This window comes from Rhinopithecus bieti, unplaced genomic scaffold (assembly GCF_001698545.2).
Source record: "Rhinopithecus bieti isolate Rb0 unplaced genomic scaffold, ASM169854v2 scaffold_11380, whole genome shotgun sequence".
Taxonomy (NCBI): domain Eukaryota; kingdom Metazoa; phylum Chordata; class Mammalia; order Primates; family Cercopithecidae; genus Rhinopithecus; species Rhinopithecus bieti.
Window position 1 is genome coordinate 506,990 of NW_016807225.1, and position 23,409 is coordinate 530,398.

At 44.5% G+C, this 23,409-nt stretch overlaps 2 protein-coding genes across 2 annotated transcripts in view; one reads left to right on the plus strand and one right to left on the minus strand.

The window, feature by feature from the left end:
- The window catches only part of ALDH6A1 (aldehyde dehydrogenase 6 family member A1), a 27,361-nt gene extending 17,549 nt beyond the window's left edge, over positions 1-9,812 (minus strand). The window contains exons 1-2 of the mRNA XM_017880482.1: positions 9,656-9,812; positions 1,169-1,231 (exon numbers count right to left, since the gene is read on the minus strand). Coding sequence (XP_017735971.1) covers positions 1,169-1,231; positions 9,656-9,718 — 126 coding nt within the window. The 5' untranslated portion in view covers positions 9,719-9,812. The remainder of the gene's footprint in view (positions 1-1,168; positions 1,232-9,655) is intronic.
- Positions 9,813-10,119: 307 nt separating this feature from the next.
- The window catches only part of LIN52 (lin-52 DREAM MuvB core complex component), a 121,268-nt gene continuing 107,978 nt past the window's right edge, over positions 10,120-23,409 (plus strand). Inside the window, exons 1-3 of the mRNA XM_017880484.1 lie at positions 10,120-10,317; positions 17,655-17,729; positions 22,339-22,376. Of these exons, the coding sequence (XP_017735973.1) occupies positions 10,191-10,317; positions 17,655-17,729; positions 22,339-22,376 (240 nt within the window). The 5' untranslated portion in view covers positions 10,120-10,190. The remainder of the gene's footprint in view (positions 10,318-17,654; positions 17,730-22,338; positions 22,377-23,409) is intronic.

A 23,409-nucleotide genomic window follows, 5' to 3' on the forward strand; every position in this document is an offset into this window, starting at 1 on the left:
TTTTTTTTTTTTTTTTTTTAACATGGAATCTCACTTTATCACCCAGGTTGGACTGCAGTGGCACAATCTTGGCTTACTGTAACCTCTGCCTCCCAGGCTCAAGCAGTCCCTCCACCTCACCCTCCCAAGGAGCTGGGACCATAGGTATGCACTACCGTGCCTGGCTAATTTTTTGTAGAGATGGGGTTTCACCATGTCTCCCAGGCTGGTCTCGAACTTCTGAGCTCTGGCAATCCACCTGCCTCAGCTTCCCAAAGTGTTGGGATTACAGGTGTGAGCCACCGCGCCTGGCCTCTTTCACTAATTTTTTTTTTTTTTATTTGAGATGGAGTCTCGCTCTGTCATCCGGCTAGAGTGCGATGGTGAGATCTTGGCTCACTGTAACCTCTGCCTCCCTTATTCAAGTGATTCTCCTGCCTCAGCCCATGAAGTAGCTGGGACTACAGGTGCGTGCCACCATGCCCAGTTAAGTTTTGTATTTTTATTAGAGTCGGGGTTTCCCATGTTGGCCAGGATGGTCTCGATCTCTTGACCTCGTGATCCACCCACCTCAGCCTCCCAAAGTGCTGGGACACTAAGTTTTTAAAGCGGTCTGTGAACCAAAAAATGGTGATCTACTGTGGTACAGTGTGTGCATACTTCTGTGTGGAAAGCATTTGAGCAATAGTGCTTATTTATTAGATTTTAGGTGCTGGAAGTGGTTGACAGACAGTTGATCTGTAAAAACCACTCTAAAGGTTGTTAAGAAGAAGACAACTATCTGGCAGAGTTAGCAGAACCTCTAGAAGCCATGAAAATGTTTGTATCTTTTGACACAGTAATCCATTTCAGGAAGAAAATAATCCAAAAGGAGAAAAAAACTGTATAAACAAATGTTTGTTTTATAATATTGAAAAACTGAAGCAACCTAAATGTTATGTAGGGAAACTGTTAATTCAGGCTATATCTATTTGATGGAATATTATTGCAGCCATTAAAATTATAACTATAAACACCATCTTGCAATATTGATAATGCTTACAATATAGTAGATCTAGTATTAGATAAGAAAACCAAGATAGAAAGTTTCACATACACTGTGATGACAATTATGTAAAGAAGATAGAGATACCCAAAAACTATACTGAATTCCTTCTCAGAAGTCAACCTCTATGCCATATAAACTCACCACTGAAGAAGAGAAGGAAGATGTTGAATACCAGGCGGAACTGGATTTCACCTTGGAAGAAACCTGTGAGGCAAAAAAATGATTATTTTGATAAATGAGAGCAGAAAGTTATTTAAAATTTAGCAAATAGCTACTATATGCTTAATACTATACTAGCTACTGTGGAGGTATGGAAAAGGACTTGATGTTTCTCTCAAAGGGCATACAGCCGTTAAAGAGAAAAGATATGAATCTATGACACAGCAAACTATGAACGAACAATAAACCATAATAATCATGTCCTATATGTCCAGGCTAGTACTGATTAAAAAAAATCTTTTTGTCATTATGTTTTCCTAATTTGGGCCTGGCAAAATGTACCATAAATCTAACAATATGAAAATACTTAGCATGGTATCTAACACAATAGGTACTGAATTTAAGATCATATAAAATCAATATGCTAGGCATGGTGACTCACGCCTGTAATCTCAGCACTTTGGGAAGCTGAGATGGGTGTATCACTTGAGTCTAGGAGTTTGAGACCAGCCTGGGCAACATGGCAAAACCTTGTCTACCAAAAATACAAAAATTAGCCAGGCATGGGTGGCGCATGCCTGTGGTCCCAGCTACTAGGGAGGCTGAGGTGGGAGGATTGCTTCAGCCCAGGAGGGTGAGGCTGCAGTGAGTCATGATTGTGCCACTGCACTCCAGCCAGGGAGACAGAGGGAGACACTGTCTCAAAAAAATAAAAAATAAAAATAAATAAAATCAATGAAAATATAAACCAAATAGTTTATTACCAATGCAATTAAAATTATGTCCTTATACATACTTGAAAAATGAATGTTCATAAGAACTTTATTTGTAGTATCCCAAAACTTGGAAACACCCCAATGTCTATCATTGGATGGGTAAATAAGGAAACTAATGTGGTATATTCCATACACTGGAATACTACTCAGCAAAAAAAGGAACGACCTACTGATACATGCAATATAAATAGTCATAATAATTATGACAAAAGACAAGTTAGATAATAAGAGTACATACTGTATGATTCTACTTATGTAATACTAGAGAATGCAAACAAATCTGTAATATCAGAACAGTGGTTACCTGGGGATGAAGAGGGAAACTTTTTGGGGTGATGGACATATGTTCATTATGTTGATTGTGATGCTATTTTCACAGGTGTATACAAATGTTAAAACTTATCAAACTGCATACTTTAAATAAGTACAGATTGTTTTATGTCAATTTTATTTTAATAAAGCTGTATTGAAATGCCATAGGTACGTTATAGGAAAAAATGTGTTGGATAGATATTTGATGGGGTAAAATCAGTAAATAGGGAGGGAGGATCAGTTTCAACAAGATAACTCTCAAACTGTAACTCACTAAAAAAAGTCCGTATATATGTTATCAAAGTTGATTTTTTGAGACGGAGTCTCACTCTGTCACCCAGGCTGGAGTGCAGTGGCATAATCTTGGCTCACTGCAACCTCTGCCTCCCGTGTTCAAGCGATTCTCCTGCCTCAGCCTGCCAAGTAGCTCGGATTATAGGTGTCTGCCACCATGCCCAGCTAATTTTCTTTCTTTTTTTTTTTGAGATGGAGTCTGGCTCTGTTGCCCAGGCTGGAGTGCAGTGGTACAATCTCGGCTCACTGCAAGCTCTGCCTCCCAGGTTCACGCCATTCTCCTGCCTCAGCCTCCCAAGTAGCTGGGACTGCAGGCGCCTGCCAACACGCCCGGCTAATTTTTTGTATTTTTAGTAGAGATGGGGTTTCACCGTGTTAGCCAGGATGGTCTTGATCTCCTGACCTTGTGATCCGCCTGCCTTGGCCTTCCAACATGCTGGGATTATAGGCGTGAGCCACCGCGCCTGGCCTAATTTTCTTTTTATTTATTTTTTGAGACAGAATTTTGCTCTTGTTGACCAGGCTGGAGTACAGTGGCATGACCTTGGCTCACTGCAACCTCCACCTCCTGGGTTCAAGTGATTCTCCTGCCTCAGCCTCCTGAGTAGTTGAGATTACAGACACCTGCTACCATGCCTGGCTAATTTTTTTTTTTTTTTTTTTTTGTATTTTTAGTAGAGACGGGGTTTCACCATGTTGGCCTGGCTGGTCTCAAACTCCTGACCTCAGGTGATCCACCCACCTTGGCCTCCCAGAGTGCTGGGATTACAGGCGTAAGCCACTGCACCCAGTCTATATATATGTTATCAAAGTTGATTTAAGAAATATTTAAGCCAATCAAAATGAGCAAACTAAAATACTCAGGACTGGGATATAAAGGAAAGCTGCAATCTAATAATCTTTTATCTTGCCTGAAAAGGGACTCTGTTAACCACAGAGTATAGGGCTGCATGAAGGGTGCCTACAGCACTGCCCAGGAAAAGATGGTGGTCCTTTGGTCCAGCAGATAGTCCTTCCAAATTCCTCATCTGCTTGCTCTCCTATTCCCTACCAAAGCCATTTCAAACCACTGACACTCTCCTGGAGCCCACCATGTCTTATTTATAGCTATGTTCCCAATACCAACATAGCACCGGGTAGGTAGTAGGTGTTCAGTAAATATCTGCTGAATAAAATAGAAGCCCACTGCTGTCTGCTTCTTACCCCAAACTAGGTTAAGAGGCCCTTTTTTGTCCTCTGAAAGCAGCCAATACTTCCCCTTTCAGGCGTATCTCTCTGTGTTGTAATTGTTTGGGGTCTTACTCTGTTTTGTGTTGCTATAACAAAATACCTGAGACTGGGCAATTTATAAGGAAAAGTAGTTTATTTAGCTCATGATTCTGCAGGCTGGGAATTTTCTTTTTTTTTTTTTTTTTTTTTTTTGAGACGGAGTCTCGCTCTGTCGCCCGGGCTGGAGTGCCAGTGGCCGGATCTCAGCTCACTGAAGCTCCGACTCCCGGTTCACGAGCCATTCTCCTGCCTCAGCCTCCCCGACTAGCTGGGACAGCAGTGCGCCCGCCACCTCGCCCGGCTATTTTTTTTTTGTATTTTTTAGTAGAGACGGGGTTTCACCGTGTTAGCCAGATGGTCCTCGATCTCCTGACCTCGTGATCCACCGTCCGGCCTCCAAAGTGCCTTGGGATTACAGGCTTCAGCCACTGCGCCCGGCCCAGGCTGGGAATTTCAAGGGATGGCCCTAGATTCTGGCGAGGGCTTCTGTCCTGTGTCATAACGTAACAGAGAAGATCAAAGGGGAAGCAGACCTGTGTGAAGAGGCAAAACTGGTGGGGAGGTATCCTGGCTTTATAGCCCACTCACACAGGAACTAATCCATTCCCATGGGAACTAATCCAGTCTCAAAAAAGCAAGAATCCACTCACTACAGCACAAAGCCATTCATGAAGGATCCACCCCCATGACCAAAACACCTCCCACTAGGTCCCAACACTACCACATTGGAGATTAAATTTCAACATGAGTTTTGGTGGAGACAAACCAACCATATCCAAGCCATAACACCTGGGTACTTATCTGTTACCCATAAAGACTTTCAGTTTCAGGAGGGTTGACACTGCATCTGTCTTGTTCACCTACTTCACAGAGTTAAAAATTGTAGGCCGGGCGCGGTGGCTCAAGCCTGTAATCCCAGCACTTTGGGAGGCCGAGACGGGCGGATCACGAGGTCAGGAGATCAAGACCATCCTGGCTAACATGGTGAAACCCCGTCTCTACTAAAATACAAAAAACTAGCCGGGCGACCTGGCGGGCGCCTGTAGTCCCAGCTATTTGGGAGGCTGAGGCAGGAGAATGGCGGGAACCCGGAAGGCGGAGCTTGCAGTGAGCTGAGATCCGGCCACTGCACTCCAGCCTGGGCGACATAGCAAGACTCCGCCTCAAAAAAAAAAAAAAAAAAAATTGTAACTGATCAGGACTGTCCAGTTATAGAAAAGTAGCTAGCACAAAGTTGGTACTCATTAAATCTTGTTATGTCATTGTAAATAACGGCATGGTGATTTGTGCCTGTAGTCCCAACTACTCAGGAAGCTGAGGCAGGAGGATCTCTTGAGCCCAGTTCAAAACCAGCTTGGGGAACATAACAAGACCCCATTTCTATAAATAATAAGTAAACACTTATTATTTGTTTTCACTCTTTGCTATTCCACAACTTTATCTTAAAACTCCCAACTCTACTACTTCCTCTTCCACTTTCAGGAGCTGACTTTGTTTTTCTTACTTCAGAGCACATAGAAACCATCAGATGAGAACGTCTCAACTCCCTACTAGCAAACCTACAAAACTGAACTCAACCTAAGGAGAAGGTAGCCAGCAAGCTCCATGCAGGAAAAGTGACTGAGACAGTGGTGCATGATCAATATATGTGGACTGGATGAAGAGGTATATGCTTTTTTTTTTTTGAGACAGGGTCTTGTCCTGTCTCCTAGGCTGGAATGCAGTGGCATGATCATAGCTCACTGCAGCCTGCAACTCCTGGGTTCAAGCCATCTTCCTGCCTCAGCCTCCCAAGTAGCTGAGACCACAAGCACGCACTACCACACCCAGCTAAATTGCTTTTATTATTATTTTATTTTTTTGAGACAGAGTCTTGCTCTGTCACCCAGGCTGGAGTGCAGTGGTGTAATCTTGGCTCACTGCAACCTCCGCCTCCCAGGTTCAAGTGATTCTCCTGCCTCAGCCTTCTGAGTAGCTGGGATTACAGGCATGCGCCACCACACCCAGCTACTTTTTTGTATTTTTAGCAGAGATGGGGTTTCAACATGTTGGCTGGTCTCGAACTCTTGACCTCAAGTGATCTGCCTGCCTTGGCCTCCCAAAGTGCTGGGATTACAGGTGTGAGCCAACACACCTGGCCACATTTTTGAATTTTTAGCAGAGACAGTGTTTCACCATGTTGGCCAGGTTGGTCTTGAACTCCTGACTTCAGGTGATCTGACCATCTTGGCCTCCCAAAGTGCTGGAATTACAGGGGTGAGCCACCACGCCAGGCCGCCATTAACTCTTTTAAGTTTCCCAAGGCTTGGTTCTAGGCCTTCTTTTCTTCTCATTCTGTATATGCTCCTTGGGTGATTTTTATCAACTCCCATGGCTTAACTATCTAGATCCTGATGATACCCAACTCTTTAGTCCTTGGCCAGAATTTTCTTCTTCAGGTGATATCCACGTAATTATCTTTACCACATCTCTATTTGGATGTTACATAGGCACATGTTAAAAAAAGGTGGCTGGGCACAGTAGCTCACTGTAATTCCAGCACTTTCGGAGGCTGAGGCACTTTGGGAGGCTGAGGTGGGAAGATCACTTGAGTTCAGGAATTTGAGACCTGCCTGCACTCAGTGGAGTGCAATGGCGCAATCTCGGCTCACTGCAACCTCCACCTCCCGGGTTTAGGCGATTCTCCTGCCTCAGCCTCCTGAGTAGCTGGGATTACAGGCATGTGCCATCACGCTTGGCTAATTTTTTTTTTTTTTTTTTTTTTTTGAGATAGAGTCTCTGTCACCCAGGCTGGAGTGTAGTGGCGCGATCTCGGTTCACCGCAAGCTCCACCTCCTGGGTTCATGCCATTCTCTTGCCTCAGCCTCCTGAGTAGCTGGGACTACAGGCGCCCGCCACCACGCCCAGCTAATTTTTTTGTGTTTTTAGTGGAGACGTGGTTTCACCATGTTAGCCAGGATGGTCTCGATCTCCTGACCTCATGCTCCACCTGCCTCCCTCCCCTCCTGGTTCATGGCCTGCTAGTCCTACAACATTTGGCTCTTTCCCTAGATCTCCACAGTATCCCTGTGGAGGTCACTTCAGAAGTTTCTCCAAATGAATCAGAAAATACATAGTGTCTGTTTCTGAAATAAAGTACATGGAAAGATTCTTCTCCTTGATAGAAAAGGACAAAATATTAAGTATTTGGGTTTCTCCTTCGGCAACTTGGTAAAGGATAAACACTCCTATTGTTTATCACTTATTGCAGTACGATAAAGGAACTTTCAGTGAGCATTTCACTGTAAGCCTATGTCAGTGCCTAACATAGAAAGAGATGGCAAGATTTAAGTTCTGAATTTTCAGCTCCATCAGTTACTAGTTCGGTAACCATATCACTGAAAGTGCAAGTCACTACATCTTTTTAAGAGTAATTTTCTTGCCCAGGTGCAGTGGTTCATGTCTGTAGTCCCAACACTTTGGGAGGCTGAGGTGGGAGGGTCGCTTGAGTTTAAGAGTTCAAGACCAGCCTGGGCAACATGGTGAAACCCTGTCTCTACAAAAGATACAAAAATTAGCTGGCATGGGGGCATGACCTGTTGTCGCAGCTACTTGGAGGGCTGAGGTGGAAGAATCACTTCAGCGTGGGAGGTCGAGGCTGCTGTGAGTTGTGATTGCACCACTGCACTCCAGCCTGGGTGACAGAGTGAGACCCTGTCTCAAACATTCCTTTATCTCTGAATGGGAGTGATAATATCACAAGGAGCAGAAAGAGGTTTTAGGTTAAGTTTGACTACTCTTCATAGCAGAGAAAAACAAGCTGAATACTTAAAATAATTGAAAACGTGAACTCTCTATAAATCCTTTTGCTAGTTCTCTAATATTCATGGCTGCCAAAATCGAGGGTTTTTTTTTTGTTTTTTTGTTTTTTTTAGACGGAGTCTTGCTTTGTCACCCAGGATATAGTGCAATGGCACAATCTCAGCTCACTGCAACCTCCGCCTCCCGGGTTCAAGTGATTCTCCTGCCTCAACTTCCTGAGTAGCTGGGATTACAGTCGCCTGACACCTGGCTAATTTTTGTATTTTTAGTAGAGAAGGGGTTTTACCATGTTGGTCTGGCTGGTCTCCAACTCCTGACCTCAGGTAATCCACCCACCTTGGCCTCCCAAAGTGCTGGGATTACAGGAGGAGCTACAGCGCCTGGCCTCTAGGCTACTTTTTATCAAACTTTTAATCAAAGTTTCATGTTACAACTCCTAGTTGGCTGAGGATTACTCTATCTGTTCTTTTCCAGGTCACTTCAGAAGTTTCTCCAAATGAATCAGAAAATACATAGTGTCTGTTTCTGAAATAAAGTACATGGAAAGAGAGATTCTTCTCCTTGATGGAAAAGGACAAAATACTTTCTTAAGGTTCTCAATGACTCATTGTGATGGGAGGGGAAGAGGAGGCAAAGGAAAAAAACCAATTTCAGTAAAAGATTTCAAGAAGTTGGTAAGAAAAATATAGGGTGGAAACTTTGTTTTCCTGCTACTAAAAAAAGATACTAGAACAGAACAAGGATCACAGCAAGAAAGATGAGCGAAGCCAGACCATCTGGCAAACCCTTCAAACTCATCCTTTCTACCGTCCCCATTAAATAGCATATTTAAACGTAAATCTTTTCTGACTCTGCCAAGAATCTTGAAAATGCCCAAGTTTCTGTACTAGAACTCACGGAAACCTGGTGAATACTAATATTAGCTAAAAGCGCAGCAATATAGAGGAAATTCTCAGACTGGATGTGATGAATAAGAAGGCACTGTTGTTTGTTGCGGATTGTTTCTTGCCCGCAGTAAATCTTGCCTCATACTCTAAATCCTCGGTAGGCCATGAACAGGGGAAAGACTATAGAGTTGGAGATTACAGGCCTCAGGCATGCATCTCCTGTAGCTTTACCATTTCTCCTTAGGTTGGCTTCAGAAAGGACTCAATCCCCCAAGTGCAGAGATGAGGGTGTGTGGCACTAGAAGAGCTGATTTGGGGTGGGAACTTACACTTCTTGTCTTACCTGGCTCCCACTTTCTATCACCTGTTTTGAAAATGTTTAGTACCTTGAACGTACATGGAACATACTGGTAGCGTTAACTGTGTGCCCTTATCTACCCTATGTAGATGTGCCCTATCTATGTAAACTGTTGAACTTGGCTGAGAGAAAGTTTCACTGAAAGTTTTGGCAAGAAAGGGGACAGCCAGTCTATGCAAAATACAAAGAGCCACACTTAGGGAAAATAACTTAGTAAATGGCTGCCTTTGGTGAAAATCTAGAGTCCACTTCTAGAAGAAAATTCAAAGTTCACAGACTGACCCTCGCCCCTCGCGTTCCCCTTACCTCAGATCACCACGGACAGTGAAGTAGGGTGGGGGAAGGGAGCAATGGCAACGTGGACGCTCAAGGCAGGGGACAGAGTAACCAAAAAGAGTAGTTTCTGGGGGAGAGAGAGAACGCTGGTGCAGAGGTGAAAGGGAAAGACGGTTGGCGGATGGAGAGATGAGGGCAAGAGACTGACAGCAGGGAGCAGGCAGAGCTGGAGAAGGAGAGTGGGCGACAGCCAGAAAAGAGGAGGCTTAGGAGTAAAAGGGTAGAGGGCCAAGGGTAACAGCCCAGGGCTGGATCCGGGACGAGGGAGGGTATGAAGTGAGGGCTGGGCATGGGACAGGGCCGCACAGGTTAGGTAGGAGATCCGGCCAAAAAGGGGTTGGGCCAAGAAGGTGGTCCCGCCCGAGGATGGCTCAGGGAGCAGACGGAAAGGATCCAATTCCTAGCTTCATGGTGCCTTGGCGCCACCCTCACTCGCCTGCAGGATCCTGGCTCTCACTGCCGCCGCCGCCGCCGCCGCCGCCGCCACTACTGCCGCCATGGCTCTCGGCAGCCCTAGCTCCGCACCCCGCTCCTGTACAGCCCAGAAGCACTACAGCTGCCAGGCCTCGCCCTCCATCCTGCCGGGCTTCCTCATTGGTGGGGAGGACTATTTTCTTCAGCCAATCACTCGTCCTAACACCTGATTCCTCCTCTCACACCCCAGTCCTGGGGATAAGTGATTGGTCAGGAGCGAAAATGCTCTCACCCTCTCCCACCTCAGCCAATGCCGTTGGCGGAGGTAGAGAAGACGCCCCTGACTTGGACACTCCATACTGAGCACACGGGGAAGACGCCCCCCTAACCTGGAAGTCCGATTGGCCAAGGACGCAACCGAGGCCCCACCCCTTCACTGAGGAAAGTAAATAAGACCCTCCAAGAATTTTGCTGTCGCTCCACCTCAACAACTGCGTAAGGGGCGTGGCTATAATTAGGGGAGGGGCTGGGCGAAGATTGCCCTATGAGGCGAGGGAATGAGACGTGGCTGCGAGTTGGGGATAGGGTTTCTCTTTGGGGGCGTGGCTTATGGATCCTCGTTTTCCCGCCGACGGTTGGCCACGTCACGTGACATGGGTTGGAAGATGGCGTCTCCCACAGACGGTAAGAGCCGGCTTAGCGATCTTTGCCTACAGCCTCCTTCTTTGCTCTATGGGGAACATCCACTCTGTCTCTGCCCCTCGAACGTACATTTCTTTCTTGGGCTCCTCTCCTTTCCCTTTTGTTTTTTTTCTTGCGATCCATCGCCGTCTTCAGCTCACCGGTCCTTCGCAGCAGCTTCAGAGGTGCCCAGTTTCCCCGCTCTGTACCAGGCGTGTGGAGGAGGGCACTAGGGAGGGACTCATTCTGGGTAAAAGGACAGGGGGTCGCCCTGGCCCTTCGTTATCTCTATTTGGGCGAGGCTGAGGGTCGAGGAGGAGATGTTGCTGGAGGACGTGCCTTACTGTAGTTTTCTCCTTGGGGTATCCCATTGAAAGGATCAGTTCTCTTCTGATTGAACGCACGGATGGAACGATTCTCAAACCCTCGCAGGGGCTGCTGGCTGACCCCCATCTCGATAATGAACCGCAAGAGAAACGTGATCTCTCTCCTGTCTCCTCAGTTTGGGACCATTGCCGTGGCAGCAAAGAAGCGGGGGACGTTCTCGGCCCCTCGCCGTGAGAGTCGCCAGGAGAATGAGTATTGAGCTTTTAAGTGTTGTCTTGCACAGGTCGCAACCGCTCTTCCATCTGCTTTACGTGTTGTTTCTTAAGGCTGAGTGAATGAACGATTTCTGTTTATATGTTGTGTAAAATGCAAGTCATCTCAAGTAACAGTTAGGTTGTTTTGGTATACTCCCATGCTTTTGCTCTTGGTTCTGCTTTAGAGAGGGTCTTGCAGTCATTTTTAAACTCATTTTTAGTTCTACCATCCCCATCCCAACTATATATCGATTTTATTGATATATAGGTTTCCCTCCCTTAGACAAACAGATTTTGTATTTGGAAGGAATCTTGGAAGTTCATTGCAGGAATGAAGAAATTGAAGCCAAGGTGAGCTGTATTGAGTACCTACTACATGAAAGGCATAATGCTAGGTGCTTTGGGAGACCAAAAGATGACTCAAACATATACACTTTTTTTTTTTTTTTCAGTTTCAGTTCTCTTTTTATATGTCACCTCCCAAAGAGTTTTTCTTAGAACACAGTATCTGGAGTTGCCCTTCCCCACCATTATTCACTGTCTCAGTATCTTCCTTGTCAGCATAGTTACTATGTTAACTTTGACCCTTTTACGCTAGATTATAAATTACAAGTTTGTCTTGTTCATAGCTGGATCCCAGGTTTAGCACAGTGCCTGATGAACAGCAGGTCTTTAATTAACATTTATTGAAAGATTGATGAGATATGTGCAGAAATAATATATTACTTGATCTTAAGTTTTACGTTTAACCGAGTCTTAAATTTTGTGAGCACAGGTACATACTGTATTAGAAATTATGGCCGGGCGTGGTGGTTCACACTTCTAATCTCAGCACTTTGGGAGGCTGAGGCAGGCAGATTGCCTGAGCTCAGGAGTTGAAGATGAGCCTAGACAACATGGTGAAACCCCATCTCTACAAAAAAATACAAAAATTATCTGGGTGTGGTGCCACGCACCTGTAGTCCCAGCTACTTGGGGGGCTAAGGCAAGAGAATCGCTTGAGCCGGGGGGTGGAGGCTGCAGTGAACCATGTTCATGCCACTGCACTCCAGTCTGGGTGACAAAGCGAGACCCCGTCTCAAAAACAAAAGAAAAACAAGAAATTTTGGATGTTTGGAGTCAAAAGAGATTCTCCTTCCTGGGGCTCTCTTGCAAAAATGTCCTTCTCTTGCCAGAAAGAAAGGCATTTAAAAAGGCAAGGGAATAGGGAGTTATTGTTAATGGGTACCAAATTTCAGTTTGGGAAGGTGAAAGTGTTCTGGAAATGAATGTGATGATTGCACAATTAATGTACTTAATACCACTGAACTGTATACTTAAAAGTTATTAAAGTGGTAAAATTTATGTATATTTCACCACAGTTTTTTTAAAAGCCAAGTAATAGAAATAGAGGTAATTGTTGTTAAATTTTTTAGTTTATTTTAAATTGTTTTACAAATTTTGGGGATTTTAGAGATGTGTTCCTTGAGTTTGATTTTTTTTTTCCTTGTCCTCTCTCAATTTAGTTTCCTTTCTTTGGCCAGGAAGAGTATTAAAATATTAAATTTTTTTCCTTTGGTCTTCTAGCCATCCCTATGGTCACTTTATTTGCACTCTTGATTTTGAAAGTTTTCATTCTCATCTCTTAAAAGTTTCACTCCTCTCCACCTAATGTTTTCTTTTAATCTGAAAAAATCAAGTCAAGCACTTTGAACTTAAATTCAACTTCTCAGTAAGTGTCTCATTCCAAAATATTCCATGGCCTAGCTCTCTCACTTCTATTTTTAGTGTTCCACCTGTCACTGTCTTTAAAATTTAATTCAGATAATATTGATTTGAAAATGTTTGTCATTTACTCTTTTGTCTTTTTTGTGATAAATTTGCTGGAGCTTCTTTGAAAAGGAGAAAACTGAAATTCAAATACAGCCATCTAATTACTTAATTTATGAGAGTAAGACTCACAGCAGAGTCTGAGTTCTATCCCAGACTGTGGTATCATAAGGTCACCCGTGTAGGTTATTAGATTGTACCCCCAATAATTTTTTTTTAAACTTTCTTTTAGAGATAGGGTCTCTCTCACTCTATTGCCCATGCTGAAATGCAGTGGTATGATTATAGCTCACTGCACCCTCAAAAGGCTCAAGCTATCCTCCCGTCTCAACCTCCCAAGTAGCTGGTACTATAGGCTCACACCACCATGCCCAGCTAATTTATTATTATTATTATTTACTTTGTTTTGAGACGGAGTCTCACTCTGTCACCCAGGCTGGAGTGCCGTGGCACGATCTCGGGTCACTGCAATCTCTGCCTCCTGGGTTCAAATAATTCTCATGCCTCAGCCTCTCCAGTAGCTGGGATAACAGGCACACACCACCACGCCTGGCTAATTTTTGTATTTTTAGTAGAGACAGGGTTTCACCATGTTGCCCAGGCTAGTCTCAAACTCTTGACCTCAGGTGATCCACTCACCTCAGCCTCCCAAAGTGCTATAGGATTACAGACGTGAGCCACTGTGCCCCGCCTTATTATTTTTTGTAGAGATGAGTCTCACTATGTTGCCCAGGCTGGTCTCAAACTCCTGGGCTCAGACAATCTTCCTGCCTCGGCTTCCCAAAGCACTGGGATTCCAGACACGAGCCACCACACCTGGCCCAATAACTTTATTTTTGTTATGGTTGAACATTCCTCAGAAATTGGTAACAAAGAGAAGCTAATTTTTGATGCTTTAGTTAAGGCAGTGTATTAGTTGAGTTCTTTACAATTAAAATGCCATTGGAAATTCCTTTGGGATATTTGGCAAAACAAATTCAGTTTAGAGAAAAGTACATGTTGAAAAATTTTGTACGTATGTATATTTTCTGGGGAGTGAGTTCATTTTTTTCCCCAGATTTTCAAAGATGTGGCTTACCCAGAAAATGTTAAGAACTGCCGTTTATAGCATTAAATGAACTAGTTATGCAACTGGTTAGCATACTGAGCATACAATAAAAACTCAACGAATGTTAATATTGAGTACTACTCTGTGCAAGGGAAGAGTGGAAGAGAAATGATGTCAAAGAATTAGGCAGAGGCTGAGTAAGATTTTATAGAGTATGGTAGATACACATTCACAGATTTAACTGGGAGGAACTTTAAGCTGGAGAGTGACACGAACTGATTGACATTTAAAAAAATCATTTCTGGCCTCTTTATGGAGTATAGATATGGGGGCGTGGAGGGGAAAGGGTAAGAATGGGAGCAGAGAGATCTGTTAAGAGGCTGTTGAAGTAGTCCAAGAGGAAAGTGGTGGTTCCTCGGGTTATTTGATTTCAGGGTGTATTTTGAAGGTAGAAATGACTAGATTTACTCATGGATTGGTTATGGAAGGGTGAAGGAAAAGAATGCATGAAGGATGACATCTGGGTTTTCGATTTGAGAAGTAGAGTTTATGGTAGTGCTGTTTCTTGAGATGGGAGAAGATTGGGGGAATATGGTTTTGAAGATAATTAGGTTTAAGGGGATTTTTTTTTTTTTTTTTTTTTTTTTGAGACAAGGTGTTGCTCTATCACCCAGGCTGGAGTGCAGTGGTGTGATCTTAGCTCACTGCAGCCACTACCTCTGGGCTGAAGCCATCCTGCCACCTCAGCCTCCCAAGTAGCTGGGACTACAGGCTGACACCACCACACCTGGCTAATATTTTGCTTTTTGTAGAGATGAGGTTTCGCCATGTTGGCCAGGCTGGTCTCAAACTCAAGCAATCCACCCACCTCGGCCTCCCAAAGTGTTGGGATTACAGGCATGCACCACTGCATCTGACCTTAAGCGGTTTTTTCATATGTAAATAGAGAGCGATTCAAATAACTACTTGGACATAAACCTTTGTAGTTCTTTAGAAAGGTGGGAATGGAAATATAAATATGGAATCATTGGCATACAGATGAAGATAAAGTCCTCATGTTGAAATAGGAGAGTTCCCTAACCCCAGGATATGCGACAGGGGTGTGGCTTGTCTTTGTGCAGTCAAACCTTTTACGGGAGGGGAAGCATGCAGATGGGCGGATGTAGGAGTCAGGGCAAGCACTTTTGGGCTCCAGCCCCATGGTAGCATCTAGGGGTGGGTGACTCCCAAAGCCCAAGTGGGCATGTATAACAGTGCACTCTTTTTTTTGTTTGTTTTTTTGAGATGGGGTCTCGCTCTGTTGCCCAGGCCGGAGTGCAGTGGCGTGATCTTGGCTCACTACAACCTCCACCTCCCAGGTTCAAACAATTCTCCTGCCTCAGCCTCCCCAGTAGCTAGGATTACAGGTGTGTGCCCCCACGCCTGGCCAATTTTTGTATTTTTAGTAGAGACAGGGTTTTACCATGTTGGCCAGGCTGGTCTTGAACTCCTGACCTCAAGTGATCCACCCGCCTCGGCCTCCCAAAGTGCTGGGATTACAGGCATGAGCCACCATACCCTGTCAGTGCACTCTTTTAGCTTTGCTGTCTGCAGATGCTTAAGTGTTAAGTGGCTCAGTGCCCTCTTGGTACCAGGGTCCTTGTCTGGTGTCCAGGAAAAATCAGATTGCGCATGGACTTGAAGGATGGTGAATGTATGGGTTTTATTGGGTGGTGCAGGTGGCTCTCAGCGGGATGGATGGGGAGCTGGAAAGGGGAGGGAGTGGGAAGGTGATCTGTCCCTGGAGTTTGGCTATCTAGTGGCTGATCTCATCTCTGACTGTCCCCAGCCAAACTCCTCTTGGCATTCAGATGCTCCTTCTCTTCTCTCTGCAGTTCTTCTGCCCTTCTGTTCATCTCCTTGTGGAGCCTGGAGTTTGGGGTTTACATGGGTATAGAATAGTGGGGCATGGTGGGCCAAAAGGCAACTTTTGGGCATGAAAACAGGAATGCCTGTTCCCATTTCTGGCCGCAGGTTTCCAGGCTTGAGGGTGGGGCCTTTGCTCGGTCGGGAACCACCCTCTTCTTCTACCCAGTATTTTCCTGTTTTCTGTGTGTTTCAATTTATGCCACTAAAGTGAGGTAGAGAGAGGAGCCAGTGTAGGATGGGGCCTGAGTGAAAAAGGAGAAGGAAAAAGGAGAGTCAATGAGGTAGGAGAGAAACCAGCATAGTAGTTTTATAGAAGCGAGGAGTAGTATTTCAAGGAAAATGGTCAGTGTGTGGGTGCTGCAAAAACATCACATGAGACAGAACAGGCTGAGTATGGTGGCTCACACCTGTAATCCCAGCACTTTGGGAGGCCGAGGCAGGTGGATCACCTGAGGTCAGGAGTTCGAGACCAGCCTGGCCAACATGACGAAACCCCATCTCTACTAAAAATACTAAAAATAAAAAATTAGTGGGGCATGGTGGTGTGTGCCTGTCATCCCAGCTACTTAGGAGGCTGAGGCAGGAGAATCACTTGAACCTGGGAGGCTAAGGTTGCAGTGAGCCTAGATCACGTTATTACACTCTAGCCTAGGAGACAAGAGTGAAACTTCATCTCAAAAAAAAAAAAAAAAGATGGAATAGAGAAATGACCTCTGGATTTGGCAACATAGGTCATAGATGCCTTGACAACAGCAGTTTCTATGTATGTAGGGACAGAAGCCTGATTGTTGTACACTAAGGAGAGAGGGTGAGGTAAGGAAGTAGAGACAGCAGAAAAGACAACATAAGAACTTTTGCAGTGAAGGGGGTATGGAAGAGGTCATGGGTCAAGGGAGAGGGGTTTTGGTTTTCTTTTCTTTTCTTTTTTTTTTTAAAGCAGTGTCCCACTTCGTCATCCAGGCTGGAGTGCAGTGGGACAAACAGAGCTCACTCACTGCAGCTTCGACCTGCCAGGCTGAAGTCATTCTCCCACCTCAGCCTCCTGAGTAGCTGGGACTGACTACAAGGGTACACCACCACGTCCAGCAGGGTTTCACTGTGTTGCCCAGGCTGGTCTTGAACTCCTGAGCTCGGCCTCTCAAAGTGCTGGGATTATAGGCATGAGGCACCCTCTGCCCTGGTGGTTTTTTGTTTTGTTTTGTTTTGTTTTGTTTTTTTTTTTTTTTTGAGATGGAGTCTCATTCTGTTGCCTGGGCTGGAGTGCAGTGGTACAATCTTGGCTCACTGCAACCTCTGCCTCCCAGGTTTAAGCGATTCTCGTCCCTCAGCCTCCCGAGTAGCTGGGATTACAGGCGCCTGCCACTACACCCAGCTAATTTTTTGTATTTTAGTAGAGACGGGGTTTCACCATGTTGGCCAGGCTGGTCTTGAACTCTTGACCTTGTGATTCACCTGTGTTGGCCTCCCGAAGTGCTGGGATTACAGGCGTGAGCCACCATGTCTGGCTGGGTTGTTTTTTTTTTAGCACAGATTCTGCAACCGGCTTGATTGCTACTGAGCATGAGGCTAGAGAAGGTAGATACTGATGGTACATGAGAAAGATGATATTCAAGTGATGTCCTTGACAAAGCAAGAGAAGATGGCATCTAGAGTGCTATCAGAAGAGTCTGTTTCATGGAAGTAGAAACACTTAATTCATTCTAACTGGAGGAAAGCACAGGAGTGTGAATGAAGATGCAGGTGGGTTTATTGATACTCATTTTTCTTAACATTCCCAATAAAATATCACTCTCATTCATAGATTGAAAGAGTGAGGTTTGGTAAGGGAGAATGATGTATTTGTATTCTATCACGGACCAGTGGCATCAGTAGTTACAGAACTCATATCTCTAGACTTCCAGGTGAGTGTTCCAGTTTATGTCCTTTGAGACTGAAGTGTCATATACATTAATGTGTTTCCTGTCTTCTTGGTTCATCTGGATGTTTTGTTCTAGGGACAGATCTGGAAGCATCTTTACTAAGTTTTGAAAAACTTGACCGTGCCTCACCAGATCTTTGGCCAGAACAATGTAAGTTTTTGCTTTCTTTATATTAGAGTCAATGTAGGAGAAACAATATTCCTTTTAAAGAGATTTTAAAGAGTTATCATTTATTTATTTGGTAAATTTTATTTATTTTGAAGCTAGTCAAATTTAACAGTGGGGATTGTATACAAACTTTAGTGACACTAACATTAGTAAGTTATGATAACTGGCTGAGCCTGTTGGCTCATGCCCGTAATCCCAGCACTTTGGGAGGCCGAGTTGGGAGGATTACCTGAGGTCAGGAGTTTGAGACCAGCGTGGCCAACATGGCGAAACCCTGTCTCTACTGAAAAAAAAAAAGAAATATTACCTGGATGTGGTGGAACACGCCTGTAATCCCAACTACTCAGGAGGCTGAGGCATGAGAATCTTTTGAACCCAAGAGGCGGAGGCTGCAGTGAGCAGAGATCGTGCCACTGCACTTCAGCCTGGGTGACAGAGTGAGACTTTGTCTCAAAAAAAAAAAAAGTTTTGATAACCCACTACCATCAGACCAGCCTGAAGAGTTATCATTTAACTTTAATGATTAAAGTTTTATTTTATTTCAAAGAGAAGAGACTGAAGTCCAGTGTTAAGAGTAGCTGTTTGGTGGTTTAATTTTTTCAGAACACAGTGTAACTCAGAAAATAAGGAGCCTTTAAACAATAATAATTGTTTTGTTTGAACCAGAGTCTCTCTCTGTCTCCCAGGGTAGAGTGCAGTGGTACACTCGGGTCACTGCATCCTCTGCCTCAGGATTCAAGCGATTCTCCTGCCTCAGCCTCCCAGGTAGCTGAGACTACAGGTCTGTGCCACCACGCCCTGCTAATTTTTTGTGTTTTTAGTAGAAACGGGGTTTCACCACGTTGGCCAGGTTGGTCTCGAACTCTTGACCTCAGGTGATCCACCCACCTCGGCCTCCCAAAGTGCTGGGATTACAGGTGTGAGCCATCATCCCTAGCCAACAATAATAATTATTATTTTACATATATATATATATTTTTTCTTTAGACGGAGTTTTGCTCTTGTTGCCCAGACTGGAGTGCAGTGGTGCGGTGTGGGCTCACTGCAACCTCTGCCTCCTGGGTTCAAGCGATTCTCCTGCATCAGCCCCCTGAGTAGCTGGGATTACAGGCATGCGCCACCACGCCCGGCTAATTTTTTGTATTTTTAGTGAGCCAGGGTTTCGCCATGTTGGCCAGGCTGATCTCAAACTCCTGACCTCAGGTGATCCTCCCACCTCGGCCTCCCAGAGTGCTGGGATTATAGGTGTGAGCCACCGTGGCCGACCATTAATTACTTTTTAAAACTACATTTATAGGCTGGGCGCAGTGGTTCATGCCTGTAGTCCCAGCACTTTGGGAGACCGATGTGGGTGGATCACTTGAGGCTGGGAGTTTGAGACCAGCCTGGCCAACATGGCAAAACCCAAAAATACAAAAATTAGCTGGCCGTGGTGGTGCACACCTGCCATACCATATATTCAGGAGGCTGAGGCATGAGAATTGCCTGAACCCGGGAGGCGGAGGTTGCAGTGAGCCAAGATTACACTACTGCACTGAGTCTGGGCAACAGAGAAAGACTCTTTCTCAAAAAAATCCCCCAAGCTATATTTGTTTGTTTGTTTGTTTATTTGAGATGGAGTCTCGCTCATGTCGCTCATGCTGGAGTGCAAAGGTGCAATCTTGGCTCACTGCCACATCGAGCTCACTGCAGCATCCACCTCCCTGGTTCAAGCAATGCTCATGCCTCAGCCTCCTGAGTAGCTGGGATTACAGGCACTCGCCACCACGCTTGGCTAATTTTTGTATTTGTAATACAGACATCTTTTCACCAAATAGGTTGGTCTTGAACTCCTGACCTCAGGTGATCCGCCCACCTCGGCCTCCCAGAGTGCTGAGATTACAGGAGTGAGCCACCACACCCGGCCCCCAAAACTACATTTATAAGAAATTCACATAATACTGAGATACATAAAGCATTTTCTCACCTCTTTCAAATCACTCTGTTTTTTTTGAGATGGAGTTTCACTCTCGTTCCCCAGGCTATGGAGTATAATGGTGCAGTCTTGGCTCACTGCAACCTCTGCTTGCGGGTTCAAACGATTCTCCTGCCTCGGCCCCCCCAAGTAGCTGGGATTACAGGTGCATGCCACCACACCTGGCTAATTTTTGTATTTTTGGTAGAGAAGGGGTTTCACCATGTTGGCCAGGCTGGTCTTGAACTCCTGACCTCAGATGATCTGCCTGCCTTGACCTCCCAGAGTGCTGGTATTAGAGGCCTGAACCACTGCACCTGGCCCACTCTTACAAAGTTAATCACTTTTAGTCACACAAATCCTTGTAAAAGGTACAACTCCAGCCAGGTGTGGTGGCTCATGCCTGTAATCCAAGCACATTGAGAGGCCGAGGCGGGCGGATTACCTGACATCAGGAGTTTGAGATCAGCCTGGCTAACATGGTGAAACCCAGTTTCTACTAAAAATACAAAAAGTTAGCTGGGCGTGGTGGCACATGCCTGTAATCCCAGCTATTTGGGAGACTAAGGCAGGAGAATTGCTTGAACCTGGAAGGTGGAGGTTGCAGTGAGCAGAGGTTGCAGTGAGTGGAGATCACTCCATTGTACTCTAGGTTGAGCAACAAAGAGTGAAGCTCTGTCTCAAAAAAAAAAAAAAAGGTAGACATCCTTTTAACCTGTTTTATACTTATAAGGAAATAATAATTTTTAAAGTATATATAAGAGAGATTTTTTTTTTCATAATGATGGAGTCATGCATGTGGCCTGCCACTTAACTTACTCCACATATGAACAGTTCCATCTTGGTATGTGTATGTCTACTTCATTCTTTTAAATACATTTCATTGTATGGATATATTATAGTTTATATATTCATACATTATTTGGAAACTTAAGTTTTATTTTTTTTTTTTTTTTTTTTTTTTTTTTGAGCCAGGGTCTCACTCTGTCACCCAGGCTTTGTGCAGTGGCATGATCACAGCTGACTACAGCCTCAACCTCCTGGGCTCAAGTGATCCTCTCACTTCAGCCTCCTGAGTAGCTGGGACCAGAGGCATGCACCACCGCAACCAGCTATTTAAAAAAACTTTTTTGAGGGAACAGGGTCTCACTGTGTTGCCCAGACTGGTCTTGGACTCCTGGGCTCAGGCTGTCTTTCCACCTTGGCTTCCCAGAGTGCTAGGATTACAGGTGTGAGGCACTGTGGCCAGCCTATATCTAGTTTTTGATTTTACACATAGTTTATCAGTGAATACTCATGTATACATATCTTTGTATACATGGAAGAGAATAACTGTATGAGGGCCCCTTTCCTCACATACTAGCCAGTATTAGACGTTACTAATCTATTACTTTCATTTTGCATTTCCTTTTTGGTGAGATTGAACTTTTTTTTGAGACAGAGTCTCGCTCTGTTGCCCAGGTTGGAGTGAAGTGGCGTGATCTCAGCTCACAGCAACTTCCACCTCCCAGGTTCAAGCAATTCTCCTGCCTCAGCCTCACAAGTAGCTGGGACTATAGGTGCATGCTGCCACACCTTGCTAATCTTTTGTATTTTAGTAGAGACGGGGTTTCACTGTGTTGTCCAGACTGGTCTCGAACTCCTGAGCTCAGGCAAAGATCTTATTTTAATTGTTTATTTTTTTAGAGACAGAGTCTCATTCTATCACCCAGGTTAAAGTGCAATGTCACAATGATAGCTTACTGCAGCCTCCAACTTCTGAGTTCAAGTCATCCTCCTGCCTCAGCCTCCTGAATAGCTAGGACTATAGGTGTGCATTACCATGCCCAACTAACTGTTTTTTTGTGTTTTGTTTTTTGGGTTTTTTTTTTTTGAGACAGGGTCTTGCTCTGTTGCCCAGGTTGGAGTGCAGTGGTGTGATCATGGCTCACTGCAGCCTCAACTTCCTGGGCTCAAGCCTTCGAAGTAGCTAGGACTGGGGTTCATGTCACTATGCCTGGCTAAGTTTTGTATTTTTTGTAGAGATGGGGTTTCACTATATTGCCCAGGCTGGACTCCAACTCCTGAGCTGCTTCAGCCTCCCTAAGTGCTGGGATTACAGGCATGAGCCACCGCACCTGGCCCAGTTTTTTAATTTTTTGTAGAGTCTGGAGTCTTGCCTTGTTGCCCAGGCTGGTCTTCAAGTGAGCCTCCTGCCTTGGCTTACCAAAATGCCCAGCCCTGATTTTTATTTTTCTGCCTTTTAATGTGATTCTTTCTGTGAGAAACTTAAAATAAAGAAAATCGGATTGACAGAATACCATCTCTAAAAAGGCAGTTTAAAGTTTCTGGTAAGAGATATTGTATCTCACCACCCTCCCAACCAGCTAACTCCTGGTCCTTCCAAGTTCAGTTGAGTCATTATTTTCCTTGAGAAGCTTTTTATGCCCCCTGGGTCTGACTTAGCTTTCCATTTTTTGTCTTCCCATAGCCCTGGCATCTTTCTTTGAGGACTGAAACAGTATTATAGTTATTGGTTTATTCTTTCTCTTGTTCTAAACTATAAGAAAACAGACAAAGCTGTTTTCTTATTATTTGGATCTTCTATGCCTGAGCAATCATACTTATTGAATAAATATTGTTTTGTTTTTCTTTTAGTACCAGGTGTTGCTGAATTTGCAGCTTCCTTCAAAAGTGTAAGTAATATCCCTTACCTACTGAGGTTGATCCAAAGTTTCGCTCCTGGGTAGAAGCTCAGATCTCTCTTTTTTATTTTATTTTATTTATGACAAAGTCTCACTTTTCGCCCAGGCTGGAGTGCAGTGGTGCAATCTCGGCTCACTGCAACTTCCACTTACCAGGTTCAAGCAATTCTCCTGCCTCAGCCTCCTAAGTAGCTGGGATTACAGGTGCCCACCACCATGCCTGGCTAATTTTTGTATTTTAGTAGAGATGGGGTTCACCATGTTGGCCAGGCTGGTCTCAAACTCCTGACCTCAAGTGATCCACCCACCTCAGCCTCCCAAAGTGCTGGGATTACAGGTGTGAGCCACCGCGCCTGGCCTTTTAAAATTTTTTGTGGAGATGAGATCTCACTGTGTTTCCCAGACTGGTCTTGAACTCCTGGGTTCAAGCGATCCTCCTGCTTCAGCCTCCCATAGCATTAGGATTACAGGTGTGAGCTATTGTACCTGTTATTATTTTTTTTAATGTGAAAAATGGGAAAAATAACACCTACTTTATAGAGCTGATTTGGAGGTAAATGGCTTGATGTGTGTGAAGTGTTTTGCTTGTCACATAATAGGTACTGAGTACATTTTAATGGAAAAAAAGAGAAGGATGCAAAGCTGAAATAATGTTTCTCAACTCTACCTTTTGTGCAAAGCTGAAATAATGTTTCTCAACTCTACCTTTTGTGCATGACAGAATCATCAACATGCAGCTATGGAGCTCTTGAAAAATGCACTGTAACAAATGAGCACCAAGAAAAAAATAATAATTAAAAAAAAGAAAAACACATATGAGGAGTCCCTTGCTCTACTTTTTCCGCTGGACCCTTCCCTACCCCTCATATTCTAAATCATTATGTCTGGAGTGTGGCCAAGGCATTTATATTTTTAAAAATTATATAGGTGATTCTCGTGTGCAACTAGCGTTAAACTGCTGACCCAGAGCTATTCTAAGAATGGACTTTCTTTCATGTTTTTGTTTTTTTTTTTTTTTTGAGAC